General features: G+C 41.7%; 1 protein-coding gene across 1 annotated transcript; it reads left to right on the top strand.

Moving 5' to 3' along the window:
• The first annotated feature begins 1,310 nt into the window (after positions 1 to 1,310).
• On the top strand, positions 1,311 to 3,121 carry LOC137643733 (uncharacterized). Its single transcript, XM_068376434.1, has one exon. The coding sequence runs from the start codon at positions 1,311 to 1,313 to the stop codon at positions 2,661 to 2,663; it is 1,353 nt and encodes a 450-aa protein (XP_068232535.1). The 3' UTR covers positions 2,664 to 3,121.
• The last annotated feature ends 11,831 nt before the right edge of the window (positions 3,122 to 14,952 follow it).

Raw genomic sequence — 14,952 nt, 5'->3', positions numbered from 1 at the left:
CAAGGTGCATACACGATACCAGTCTGCTAATAATATTTCCACTGGTGAAAGTATGGCGGCACATACACATGCATATACGCCTAATATTAGTGTCATGGCAGGGGATATGAAGAAGTTGGTTAAGAATTTAAACGACGATTTAAATATGGAATTAAAGGTTTATTTTAGTGATAGGTATTCAGCATTCATTAAACGTAGCACCATATTCAAATGGGATGACACTCAGAAAAAAATAACCATACAATATGTTAAGGGTGATTCATTCAGGAAGGGGGATGTGCAAACAATTCATATAACTTTCAGCAGTGAAGCATCCAATCTGCTGGGCTTCAGAGCTGATACAGAATATATAATCTATGGAAAAGGAGAGAAAAAAGAGGTTTCAAGCTATACATTCCCATCTGAAAATTGTGGAGTTGATTATATGTATATTTATTCGGATGTGATACAGCCGAGTTACTTTGCTGGCAAACTTGTAAATATTTTAGACTGTTTCCATATAGATAACGGCAAGAATAGAGGTATACATAACACATTATATAAACCTCTAAATACAAAGGTCTTTGGATGAAATATCTATAATCATCACAGATCAGAATGGGAGAATCATAAGATTCGTTGAAAACTCTAGCGTGACCTGCGTCCTCCATGTCAGGGTTAGGTGAATAAAATGATAAATACCGATGTACCTAGCATTAATTGACAATTGACCATCACAGGAGGCTGTACTACTGCAGAGTTTTTTTTTTCTTTTTATATCACTATTTCGGAGTAGATACGATCAAGATCATGAGACTGACCTTCATTCCACCATCAGAAGAGGAATTTAGGAGGCTTTTTCTTTCTTCACCCCTAAGAAGAGGTGGTGGGCTAGAAGATATTTCAATATTTTATCCGACTCGAAGATGGGGAGGAAGTGTGTTGTCAGCTATATCAGGGGTGGCTAGGAGGGTATTACCCTTTATATTCAAGGCTCTCAATCCTTCAGCTAAGGAATTTGGTAGGGCTGTAATGTCCGATATGATCACTGCGGAAAGACCATTAAAGGAATCTTTAAAAAAACATGGAGTTCAGGCATTGAAGTCAACAGGGTTAAGACTTCTAAAAGGTTCAGGAAAGAGAAGGAAGTCAAAAAAAGGGAGCAGTTTGAAAGTGATTCGTAAGACTAAGAAGGAGTCTGGAGGAACGCGGAGATTGCATAAGAATGATGCGTATAACCTTCTACATTCATTAGGACGTGGGACATCATAGGGTTTGTATCCTTTCTTTAATCTCATTTCATAACTAAGCAGAATTTTCAACTTCACATCATGGCTGGAATGACACCGAATACCCCAGGAAGTGGAAATAAGATTCCCGTATCCTCGTATATGGCAGGAATATCTGAATCATATCCAAATGTTAACAGGCAGCGACTAATTGAAAGTTCAATTAATTCTAAAGAGAGGGTAGACTTCATGCCCAGTAATGTGGGAATTAATCAGGTATTGTCTGATAGGTATATAGAATTTCGTGTGAATTGGGTGGTCGGTTCCTTTCTTGATTTATCGAGTATAACATTAGAATTATTCATTCATATCACTAGAAATGGTGTCAATTTAACAGTGGCACAAAATGTGGGAGTAGTAAATGGGGTGAGTAATACATTATTCAAGTCCGTATCCGTCTTTCTGAATGAAAAGATGGTCGAGTCATGTCCTTTATACAATTATTTATCTTATATGAAGATGTTGATGAATGTGAAGCCGGACTCACTCGAGAATATAGCGAGGTGTGGATATTTCTATGATGATTATTGTGAAGAGCACGGGATTACGAGGCAATATACTGATGATACATTTAAGGAGTGGGAGCGTTTGGAAGTTAAGCAGATGCCCAAGCTTAAAATCTATGGAATTAACACATACTTCCCACTATTACTAGATTTAGCAAATATTGACATGTATTTAATGGATTCTGTCAATCTGAGAATTCGATTAGAGTTAGCGAATGATAGTTGGGTTACGAACACGGATAAGGAGGGACATTTAAATAATCTGACAATACAGCAATCGAAGTTATGGATAGATCGTGTCACTCCTCATTATAACGCAATGGCTGCGTTGAATCAGTCATTATTATCAAAGCCTATACAATACATATTCAGTAAGTCTCTTTATAAGACATACGTTGTTGGGATTAATGAATCGTCAATAATGATAGATGAACCTTTTGGTTCGTGCATTCCAGACAAGATGACACTAGTACTAATTGATATGAGACATTTTTCAGGGGATTATACAAGAAACCCATTATTCTTCCACCATGCAAATGTAAATAATATACATATCACCATTAACGGAAGTACCGTATATAATATAAACGCAGCATTCCCAGAGAGAGTTGTGCAGGCGTATTATGAATCTCGGAAGGCTATTGGCATAGAAGATGAGAATATTATATCCTTGGATAGTTTTACGGAGGGGAGAACCATTTTTAATTTTAATTTCGTACATGAGGATATGAAAGAAGCTCTACCAGTAGAGAGATCAGCCAGTATGCGAATCATTTTAAAATTGACTACAGCAGTAACGACACCCCATCTCATTATGCTTTTTGGAGATACTACGGGTATTTTATCGATTGATGCGGACAGGATTATTCATTGTGATGTGAGGGGTTAGGACTGATGGATACTAGAGAGCTGGATAGAGCTCTAAGGGGGAGGGTGGGGAAATTAGTGAATTACGTAGGCATATTTTCTTCTGATCATGTGGGAGGTATAAGGTTGAGGTCATACAGGGAGGAAGCTATCACCTTCATCGCAAATACGTTGGAAACCTCTTCAGACATCAATAGCATGGGACACTGGGTCTGCTTTTATGTGGCTAAGTCACCTGAAAATTATATAATATTCTTTGATAGTTATGGTATTAGCCCAGAGATATACAGTAAGCATTTCTTGACCTTCTTCAAGAGGAATAAATCCTTTGAATTGTTCAAATTCATGACACCAATCCAGCCAGATTTATCATATAAGTGTGGGTTATATGTTTTATACTTCATACATTCAGTTAGTCATTACGGGGTAGGGTATACGTTACGGAAAATAAAGACCATGTTTTCCACCAGTAATTTAAGGCTAAATGATGGGATAGTACCTAATTATTATTTCACTCGTTTGATGAGGAGACGCTGCTCTGAGTATAAAGGGAGAGAAAAGAGAGCGATTACATATAAAGAATGCATCAGAATGAGGGATAACTATGAACCTTCCTGAGTCTAATTATTAGAAATAGTCATGATAGGGGATGTCCCACGTTTGCACGAGTTTATTTATATCTATGACGGTGAGTTAATTTCTATTTTCTTTTTTTATTCATTTATTAATTAGGACCGGGAATTATTCATGGGATTAATTTATTCCTTAGTGGAGGTGGCATCATGAGTCTAATGAGTTATTTGTTTTATACCTTATCAGGACTCCAACCAGACCATTTATCTCAGCAGTGGAGGATGAAAACTAATAATTCTAAACCGTGGAGCACAGTGAGGTTGGGATACGAGAGGGCTTTGATGTCCTTCAAAAAGTTCACAAAAATGACATTGGAAGCATTCTTACAAATCCGCTTAAAATTTGTATACTAGGAGAAATGAGAAATACATGCATATATAAAGATCAGTCTGGTTGTATAAGATAAATAAAATACTGCTTTTTAAAATATTACTTTCACTATCCAATGTATGCGAAACCTTATGATGCTGACGAGAAAGATAACATTCATCGTCACGAGGAGACATTCGTAGATCTGTTTATTCAGGTGTTATCGTATCAAGTATCGTGGCTTATCATCATCACGAGAAAGATAACACATTGTCAGCAGGACAAAATATACCTACATCTGTTTATTCAGGTGTTATTGTAATATTGTAATAATTTTATTAACAATAATTTCAAAACATAACGATAATTTTAATCATTTCCATAATAATTATTTAAGTTTGAATGATGGATTCGTGTTATTATTATTATTATTATTATTATTATTATTATTATTATTATTATTATTATTATTATTATTATTATTATTGTACTGGGTTGTTCAAGGATAGACATTAGTCGTAACAGTTGTTTATTGTTAACTAGAAGTTTCAACCTGAAATATATATTCCAGGTAATACAAAATAATATAATGCCACCAGCTATAAAAATCTTGAATTCTCCCGATTTAATCAATAATAATAATAATGAGTATTGTAATAAACAATAATTTCAAAATATAACGATAACTTTAATAATTCCCATAATAACTATTTAAGATTGAATGATAGCTCCCTTATGCAATATTGATAAGTGAAAGGGGGAGTTGAAATCTTACATCCATCATTGGAATTTCGTATTCAGTCTTTAAGTTATAAATGAGATATCAACATTGTAAACAAAATGTTAATACCGTGTCTGGCCTTTTATAATATTCATTAAAAGGGTGAAGTTTAGCCATATCATCTTAAAAAAGGGGTGATGTTTAGCCATTTAATCTTAATTAATAGGGTGAAGTTTAACCAATGCATATACATATACACACATATATCATCTTGATGTCTGGATTCACTCTCATATCTCAGGATCCGAGACCCAAGGTGGAACCACCCAGAGACAATAGATTCTGGCCGGCCAGGGGATCGAACCATTTTTTCACTCACTTGATGGGTTAGGTTAGGTTAGGTTAGGTTAGGTTTAAGATTGAATGTTTAGGTTAGGTTAGGTTTAAGATTGAATGGTTAGGTTAGGTTAGGTTAGGTTAGGTTAGAGAGAGAGAGAGAGAGAGCCTTACCTTACCTTACCTTACCTTATTGCCTTATTTTTTGGTAAGGTAAGGTAAAAGAGAGAGAGAGAGAGAGAGAGAGAGAGAGAGAGAGAGAGAGAGAGAGAGAGAGAGAGAGAGAGAGAGATACGGTAAGGGTAGTCAATGAGGTTAAGAGAAGGGGGTGGAGTTAGGTTAGAGATAGCCAGTGAGGTTAAGGGAGGGGCTGGAGTTAGGTTTGTGGGGGACACCCTTGTGGATCGATTTCCTTATCGCCTTATGGATATGGATCCAAAACTAGCCATTTTCCCTACTAAAGAGCACACCTTGACTGATTTTTTTTTTTTTTTTTTGAGAAGAAATCTAAGATCTTGACAAGTGAACGAAGATTAATTGTTTTTAGGTAATATTTGACAACATGGTATAGAGACGAGAACTTGAGTTCTTATGTGATTGTCTGTTCTAGTTAACTCACGAAAACAAATAAGTAATGTGAAAATTTTGAGAAACGGCGAAAGACTTGCCGTAGATTTCCGTTTGTTCGTGGCGAAGAGTAAAGTAAATAATCGGAATGATTGGAAAACCAGATATTGGTGACACGATAGTTATAACAGTAGGCCTAGTGTTGCAAGACTTGATAGGCTAACCTGTGGTTTGAAGGATAGCTTAGTCAAGCAATAAACTCTGATTCATGTAATGAGTTCTTTGGTTAATTACTTATTTTTGAGTTTCAAGGGAATCATCTCAACCAAACAAACTTTAGGGTAGAAGGTGACAATGAATAGCCATACCGTTGCCTTCGTTAGTTAATGAATGTCTGATAAGAAAAAGATATGTTTTATGTCAGATTGTGTTAAAGAAACAAAGGATATGTTTTTGGTGGCCAAGTATAACGTAAAAAGTGTATTTGATTGTAATTAAGTGACTTGGTGAATCCACGAGATAAAGCCTAGTATTTTAGTGGCTTTGTGTCCTTTTAGAGACCAATAAAAACCTAGTTAATTGCCTTTCAGAGTTATGTAAGTCTCATTGACTTATCTCAAAGGCCAAAAAAGACACTATTTTTTTTCTTTTCTTTTTTGTTTATGCCATATTACCTATTTTATGCATAAGTTAAGAATAGTAATATTGGGGTTTGAGTCTAAAGTAAATTTTGATGTGATACATTTTTTTTTCTAGCCTACCAGAGTTCCAGGAGTAACCGTTAATTAGGGGGGGGAATTTGTCAAGTAATCAATACTTGAAACTCCTGTTTGGGGTCATGTTAACGACCGCTGCCTGCTGGCACGCCTGCAATGCATACTGTCTCAGCTTCCACCGGCGACAACATTATGTTGCCGTCTCAATTTGTCAACACAGGGCTGTTTTTGTCACCTAATTTTTCTTACAGAATGTGCGGACGAACATAAAGCCAGGAGACAGAGAACATTCGGAAAAATGCGGGTTGTACCAGAACAGACTACTACCGCGACACCTCTAAGACAGGTGGCACCTGCCCACGGACGCCATAACCACGTCCTACGGTGTGCCATAACTAATAGCCAGTCGGGATGGGGCCTTTGTCAGACTAAAGGGTTCGTGTCGCTCCGTTGGTCAAGCCTTAAAAAATAAATGCTATGTGTGAAATTATGCTTTGTCTTTAAGTGTAAAAACCAGTCATATCAACTTCGTCTCCTCGTTGTAGGCTCGCCCATAAAGAATTAAGATTTGATGTTTGTAATGTAGAAGAGCACATATCATTTTAATATTAAAGACGCTGTGCAGAATTTTCAGTTAACGTAGAAAACCCAGAAGGTGAGTGCTCGAGACTGAACTTGTAAATTTTTTATCAAAATACAAGAAGTTTGAACTGCAGATTAATATGTGACTTATTCCGTTTCTTGGAATGTATGTTGTTTTAATCTGTTTTTATTTTATTTTTGTCTGTAAGTTGACAATATATATATATATATATATATATATATATATATATATATATATATATATATATATATATATATATATATATATATATATATATAAACATATATATATATATATATATATATATATATATATATATATATATATATATATATATATATATATATATATATATATATATATATATATATATATATATATATATATATATATATATATATATATATATATATATACTGTATATATAAACATATATATATATATGAATTTATATATATATATATATATATATATATATATATATGAATTTACTTATATATATATATTTCTGGGCTCAAGCCATGTCGTCCTGATGGAAGTTCCTATTGGATAGCTTCCTAGGGTATATTACAACTACGGCGATATTCCCAGAGAATTTACCTTAAGGTACCAGAATTCTAACTCCTGGAGCGAGTATCCCTCGTGAAAGGGATATCGCGACATATCAAAGGACGTATTCTAGACACGCCACATGGCAATCTACATCCTGGACAGAGATTTCGTCTCGTAGGAGGTGATTGGCGATATACAAATTCGGGAAAGAAAAAGGGGAGCCGCTCCCAAGGCTTCCCTATCCTCCGATTCGTATGCGTGCCTGTCGCCAATCCTGGCGCCATCTGTATTCCTTTTTGCGTAGCTTAACAACTCGGTGTTTTTTCCTGTTTTTCTCGCAAATCTTGGATTTATTCGACTTTTCATGGCTTCTCCGTCTTCGTCGGCCTCTGATAAGATGAGTATAGTGTCTTTTATGTATAAATGTAGGCTCTTGGTAAAATTTTGAGTGATTAATAGGATTAATCTTTGATACAAGAGCCGTAGCCTACCAGAGGCGTCTTGGACGCTGTCGCTCGCTAGGTATAAATTAGTTAGTCAGAGCGACATTCCCGGTTGTTTTGCTTTAATAAATTTTAGCTATTTAGCATTACATAGGATTTCCTTTCGTGCTTAGTATTATTTGGCGAAGTATTCGCCATTCTGGCCTACGCTAGGCCGTGTAGCCTAGTCGTTTGGTCCTAGTACTTCATGCATGATTATGGTTTTTCCGAGTGTAATTAAAATTTTATTGAAGCTTTAGGCTATATTTTATACATTTTAGACTGTGTGGAATATTTCCAAGATAGTATACGAGTGAGTTTCGGTGAATTAGGTAATCGATTCTCTTGGTGCCTAGGCTAGTTGCTTATGGAGCCTCAGTATACTTTATCATACTCCCCGGTTGCTTTCTTTTCTTCGGAGAAGGTATGCAATCCCTTTCCCTCTGTTTAAGCCTTGGGCTTATCCCCAAGTGGTTTTTTCCGAATTTATTTTCGATAAAACTATACTAGGGTGTTACTGTACCTTCCTGTTCCTGTAGTTATGGTTCAAGAGGGACAGAACAACAGAGTTTTTAGTCTGAGTCTGTGTTGTCTGGCTTGGGGCTGAGTCCCCCTCGCTGACCTAACACATACAAAGGGAGCTTAGCTCCCTTAGGTCACTACCGAAGGTTTCTGTGGATATGATTCCTTCTTTTGTGATCTACCAGACTAGTCCTTGTTGCTGTTCTCGGGGGAGGATAAGTTCTTCCCTTGGGAGTAGCAACGCCTTCCTTGCTTTGGTGCTCTGGAAGCTGGCAAGTATTGCTGGCCTTTCCCCTTAGATCTCCCTTAGGCTAAGATAAGTTTCTTGGCTGCGGGTGATCTGTCACTTAAGCAAGGTTGGCAGGACCCTCTTGTCCCTTCCCCCTCTTTCTGGCCGAGCCATTACTGTACTGTACGTCGTTCTACATCTGGACCTAGTATAGGTTAGGATGTGGAATTGACTCAGCCCCTCGCCGGCCGGCAGAGCTGGCCGGCAGGGGTCTTACTGTACTGTACGTCGTTCTACTTCTGGACCTAGTATAGGTTAGGATGTGGAATTGACTCAGCCCCTTGCCGGCCGGCAGAGCTGTTGGCCGGCAAGGGTCTTATGTTTTCGAGTGCTGCCCGGACCTCTCTTGGTCCCTCATCCATGCCTTCCGGCAGAGCCGGACGGCATTGGTCAAGGAAGCCTGAATTAGTTTCTCCCCTTCCTTATATGCACTCTTTCGGTTGCCGGGCTTGGAGGTTGTGTACACTCTTATCCCGGCATCCATTCTATTTTTCTTCTAGTGCTGTACCTGTCCCGGCTGCCGGCCTATGAGGCCGGCAGCCGGGCAGGTGTAGTCCTCTGGTTCTTTTGCGTCCGGCTGGCATCGGTCTTGTACCTTTGCCGGCCGGCTTATGTCAGCCCTTGTCTGCCGGTCACCAAGAGTGTGGCCGGCAGCTGGGTACTACCTTGTGTAGTTGCTCAACACTGGCTGTTACCGGCCGGCAGTTGCTGCCGACCGGCACAGGCATTTGAACCAGAGTGCTGCCGCCCTATAGCTGTTAAGTAGTATACTTTAAAGCTAGTTGTGGTGTGTGCCGGCCGGCAAAGGCAGGCCGGCACACATCCCCCTATACTGTACTAGTATTCTTCTGTATAGCATATACAGTAAGAAGAAAACTATAGTAAGGGTTTTGGTACAGCACTGTGTCTTCTAACACTATTGTGTTTTCTTGCACATCCCTTTGCTGTTGCCCTCAGATAGGAAGCTGAGTTCTTCCCTGTCTATTATTCAGGATTTTAAAATCATTGCTTAGGTGTGAGCTCCACCTGTTTCCTCTGGAAACCTTGCATTGGTTACTCTAGAAGAGATAAACCATTTTGATTTTATTATCTGGAAGGCTGCAACAATGGGTTGTGAGGGAAACACAAGTGTGTGTCTTTCCTTTATGAATTGTTATGCTATACTATGCATATCCAGTGATACATAGTTCACTTGATACTCATGGAAATTTCTTCTCTTTACAGAAGGACACTCCGAAGTGGGAAAGTGCTTTCTGAAATGTCAGCAGCAAGAACCTCTGCGGACATGAGTTTTGTAGGAGACACGCAGCATACGCTGTCTCCAAGGATGATCTCCGGTATTGGGACCCTCAGGTATGTACTGTGTGCACTAACCTGATTACTGAGACCTTTAAATAGTTAGGAAGAAGCTTCGTACCTGGGTAAGGGGCTTCCAAAAGAACATTTCTGGCCCTTATCTTCCAAGTGAGAAGATGAGGGCGTATCTTTTCCCTAAGGCACCAGCTGATGCAGTGATTCCCCAGCCTCAAGAGGAGATCCCCTAAGTTCAGATCCAGGTGGATGCTGAAGTCACGGTCGCGATGCACGACATCCAGTTAGATGACAGGATGTCTGATGTGGACGGGTGTCAGGAGGAAGACCTCCTGGCAGAAGCCCAGGATGAAGTTCAAGCCCCAGACGTTGTAGAGGTAGACGTCGACGAGGTGTCAGCTACTCCGGTTCAGATTCCGGAGCCTATTCCCTCTACATCGGCCGGTCTCCCAGTAGAGCTGGGACAGGCCCTCTCTTCTATTGTTGGAATGATCCAACAAATGCAGAAGGAGAATCAGGAGAAGGCGGCTGCAATGGAACTGCGAATGCAGTGCCTTGCAGAATCACATGGGCCCCAGAAAAAGCTCAATGTGAAAGACCTTCCCTTGTGCTCAGATGCTAACCCATGGAGGTATGCTGAGCACATGCCGATGACGACTGGAGAGATCGTCATCTCGGATAAGCTGGGCTCAGTTCCCCTGGAGGAGGTGGAATTCTGACCCAGCAAGGCATCATATCCGGACTGTTATGTCCGGCTGAGGAAGGAACCAGCTTCAAAGGAGGAGACAGACCCGAAGGAGGTCATAGTGATGGACCATGCTAAGGCTCAAGCTCTACTTTCATCCTCGATGAAAGAGAGGGGCTTCTCTAACTCAAAGGTAGCCGCATTGAATAGGAAGCTCCCTTCCTTTGTGTCCTAGCCTACTAGAGCCTTCCCCTTTTTACAGAAAGGGTTTCTGGCTGTACTAAAAGCAGTCGAGGCCGGCAAGTCTTGCCCCTCCCTAGAGGAGTGTAAACCCTTGTCGCTGGCCCTGCCTATGGACCACAAAGACTGGAAGGACGTCCATCTTACGTTCTCAGTTGGAAAGTTGGAGGCTGATATTGCCGGACGTCAGTTCGGCAAGGACCTCCCTAAGCTGTCTGACTTTCTTTTGCGAAGTGAGTTCGATACAAAAGAAAGACTGACTGCCTCAATGTCTCTTCAGACTACTCTCGAGACGATGGCAAGTGACCCCAAGGTCCATGAAATGTTCATGGTAGTGGCCAAGTCTCATCTGGCCACAGTGACGAAGGATCTTTATGGCTTCGTCAAGGCAAGGAGAGCTTGTAGAGAGTTCGTGTTTACCTCGGCTACGGTGAGGCACGAGCCAAAGAAACTAATCTCCTCCAACATTTGGGGAAAAGACCTTTTCCCTACCGACTTGGTCAAAGAAGTTGTTGATAAGGCCGCCTTGGAGAATAGAAACCTTCTCCAGAAGTGGGGCCTGGCTATCAAAAGAAAGTCTTCCCCGGATGAGGGTCCTCAACCAAAGAGGAAGACTATGAGGACTAGGCTACCGTCTCTGCCAGCTAAGCCTCATAGACAGCAACAGCAACTGCAATTGCCATTGCCCCCAGTGCCCCAGATCGTGGCACAAACCCCGACCACTTCTTAGTGGGTACCCCAGGCCGTGTCGACACAGTCCACGGCATTCACCCCAGCGTTCGAAGGGCAGTCTACTTCCTTTCGAGCAAAGCCTAGAGGAGCAGCCAGAGGCTCGTCTAGACGCCCCTCAAGGGGAAGGGGATTCAGGGGTGGTCATGGTCAGGAAGGCAAGACCTCAGGACGGCAGTCCAAGTGAGGTGATACCGGTAGGAGGGAGACTTCTGAAATTTCGGGATCGGTGGACCTTCGATCCCTGGGCCCACAGCCTACTCAAGAATGGACTGGGCGGGAGCTGGTACAGCACTCCACCCCCGTGCCTTCGGTTTTTCCAACACTCCACCCCCGTTATGGAGGAGTACGTTCAAGAACTGTTGGAGAAAAAAGGTGATCCGAAGGGTGAAGCCCATCAATTTCTAAGGGAGGCTGTTTTGTGTTCCTAAGAAAGACTCGGAAAAGCTCAGAGTCATTCTGGACTTGTCGCCACTCAACAAGTTCATAGTGAATTGCAAATTCAAAATGCTAACACTGCAACATATAAGGACCTTACTGCCCTAGAGGGCATATTCCGTCTCTATAGACTTGTCAGACGCCTATTGGCACATTCCAATTAGCCATCGACTCTCCCCCTACCTAGGGTTCAGGCTACAACGAAGACTATACGCCTTCGGAGCCATGCCATTCGGGCTAAACATAGCCCCAAGGATTTTTACGAAGCTTGCGAGCGTAGCTCTCAAACAATTACGCCTAAAGGGAATTCAGGTAGTAGCCTACCTGGACTACTGGTTGGTGTGGGCAGCATCCGAGACAGAATGCTTGCAAGCTTCCAGTCAAGTGATCCAGTTCCTAGAGTACCTAGGCCTCAAGATCAGCAGAAAAGTCTGGACTTTCTCCATCTCAAAAGTTCCAGTGGCTGGGAATCCACTGGGACCTTTTGTCACACCGTTTCTCCACCCCGGCGAAGAAAAGGAAGGAGATAGCGGGTTCTGTCAAGAGACTTCAAGATTCCGAAAGGATATCAAGACACGAGCATGAGAGAGTACTGCGCTCTCTCCAGTTTGCTTCGGTGACAGACCCAGTGCTAAGAGCACAGCTAAAGGATGCAATCGGAGTTTGGAGAAGTTATGCATCAAACGCGTGAAGAGATCTGAGAAGACCAGCCGCTTCGGCTAAGTACTCTTCTCAGGCCTTGGTCCTAAGCCAGACATCTAAAGAAGTCGGTTCTTCTTCAGCCACCTCCCCCGTCGGTGACGATTCACTCAGACGCCTCGAAGGAGGGATGGGGAGGTCACTCTCATCGGAAAAAAGTCCAGGGGACTTGGTCCAAGCTATTCAAGACCATTCACATAAAACTTTCTAGAAGCTAGGGCAGTGCTCCTTACCTTAAAGAAAGTCTCCCCGCGTCACTCGATCCACATAAGGTTGGTGATAGACAGCGAGGTAGTTGTGAGATACTTGAATCGACAAGGATCGAGGTCACCACCTCTCAACCAGGTGATGTTGGCCATCTTCCGATTGGCGGAAAAGAAGAAGTGGTACCTGTCAGCAGTTCACCTTCAAGGAGTCCGCAATGTGACAGCGGAGGCTCTATCCAGGTTCACACCGATAGAGTCGGAATGGTCCTTAGACGCAGGATCATTCTCCTTCATTCTGAATCAGTCCCAGAACTGCAGATAGACCTCTTTGCGACGAAAGACAACAAGAAGTTGCCCCTGTACGTGCCCCGTACGAGGACCCCTTAGCGGAAGCAGTGGACGCGATGTCCCTCGACTGGAACAGATGGTCCAAGATTTATCTGTTCCCTCCTCACAACCTTCTGTTGAGGGTCCTCAACAAACTGAGATCCTTCAAAGGGTAGCGGCAATAGTGGCCCACAAGTGGCCGAACAGCGTGTGGTTCCTCCTGGCATTGGAACTGTAGCTGAAGTTTGTACCACTACCAGATCCAGTTCTGACCCAGCGAGTCCAGAAGTCAACTGTCTGCGCTTCATTACAGAAAACCCGGACCCTGCAGCTCATGATTTTCTCTCCCTAGCGGCGAGAAAGCGTTTCGGGATTTCGAAAGCCAATATAGACTTCCTTGAGGAATATAAGTGCAAATCTACTAGAAGGCAATATGAGTCATCTTGGAGAAAATGGGTGGCCTTTTGTCAAGGCGAAGAATCCGCAGGAGATCTTGACAGACTTCTGCATATCTTTCTTCTCCACCTCCATGGTCAAGGGTTGGCAGCGAACACGATTTTAGCGGGTAAGTCTGCTTTGCCAAGACCCATTCTATATGCCTTCCAGGTCGACCTAGGTAACGAGATCTTTAATAAAGTCCCGAAAGCCTGTGCTAGGCTCAGACCTTCAGCACCTCCAAAGCCCATTTCATGGTCTTTAGACAAGTTCTTCATTTCGCTTCTCTGTTGAACAATGAAGAGTGTGCGTTAAAGGATTTGACACAAAAAGTTATTTTCCTATTTTGCACTCGCGTCCGGGGCCAGGGTTAGTGAGATTGTAGCCTCTCGAGAGAGGCAGGTCGTGTTCAGTTCCTGGATGGGGGAGAACTGAACCTGTTTCCGGATCCTACGTTTCTCGCCAAGAATGAGTTATCCACCAACAGGTGGGGTCCCTGGAGAATCTGCCCTCTGAAAGAAGATGCATCTCTATGTCCAGTAGAATGCCTAAAGGTCTATCTTCATAGAACTTCAGACTTCAAGGGTGGTCAACTATTCAGGGGAGAAACATCAGGCTCAAATTTATCTCTGAATCAACTCAGAGCGATAATCACATATTTTATTCGCAGAGCGGATCCTGACAATACACCCGCAGGTCACGATCCGAGGAAAGTTGCCTCATCCTTAAATTTCTTTAATTGTATGGATTTTGAACATCTCCGTTCATACACTGGCTGGAAGTCTTCCAGAGTGTTCTTTCGCCACTATGCGAAGCAAGTAGAGGAACTAAAAGAGATCTGTGGTAGCAGTGGGTCGCGGTGTTAACCCTACTGTTTAACTCTGCGAGGAACAGTGGTCTTAATCGGGACGATTAATTCCAGGGTGAGTGTGTAGTTACATACTGTACTACAAACTAAGTGAGGGCACTCTGTTGCCCATCCAGACTGTTCCATTTCCGAACGTGAACCTAGCATAAGTGCAGACATGTGTGCCGAGCGTTTCTAACGCTAATGTCATTGATTTGTAATACAGGATTTTATGACTTTGATACCTCGGTATCTTAAAAGTGGCATCTAATGTTTTTTCTTTCAGACAAACAAGCTCTGTTTACTATCATACTTATGCTTAAAGTTTTGGGTTATCTTCTTCTTATGTATATATATATATATAATTGTGGTTAACCTGTCTATTTATTGCCTGTCAATAATCTGGTTCTTGAGAACCTTGCGTCTCCTTCACCTGTGTCAATTTATTGGTATAATTGAGCATTCATTCTATGTACCTTATCTGGGATAATTCTAATAGAATTGTTCCTTTATGCAAGCTATGTTGCATTGGTTTTCCTCCTATGCGGATATAAAACCTTTGTCCAATACAAGTATTGTGCGGAGAACTGGTCGATATTTCATATTGACGCAGTGGTTCTTTACAAACTATGCTTTACTTAATATAGGGCGAGACCACTATAT

The sequence above is a fragment of the Palaemon carinicauda genome, chromosome 7 (assembly GCF_036898095.1).
Source record: "Palaemon carinicauda isolate YSFRI2023 chromosome 7, ASM3689809v2, whole genome shotgun sequence".
Lineage (NCBI taxonomy): Eukaryota > Metazoa > Arthropoda > Malacostraca > Decapoda > Palaemonidae > Palaemon > Palaemon carinicauda.
Note: the sequence above shows the minus strand (reverse complement) of the source record. Positions and strands in the feature narration are given on the sequence as shown.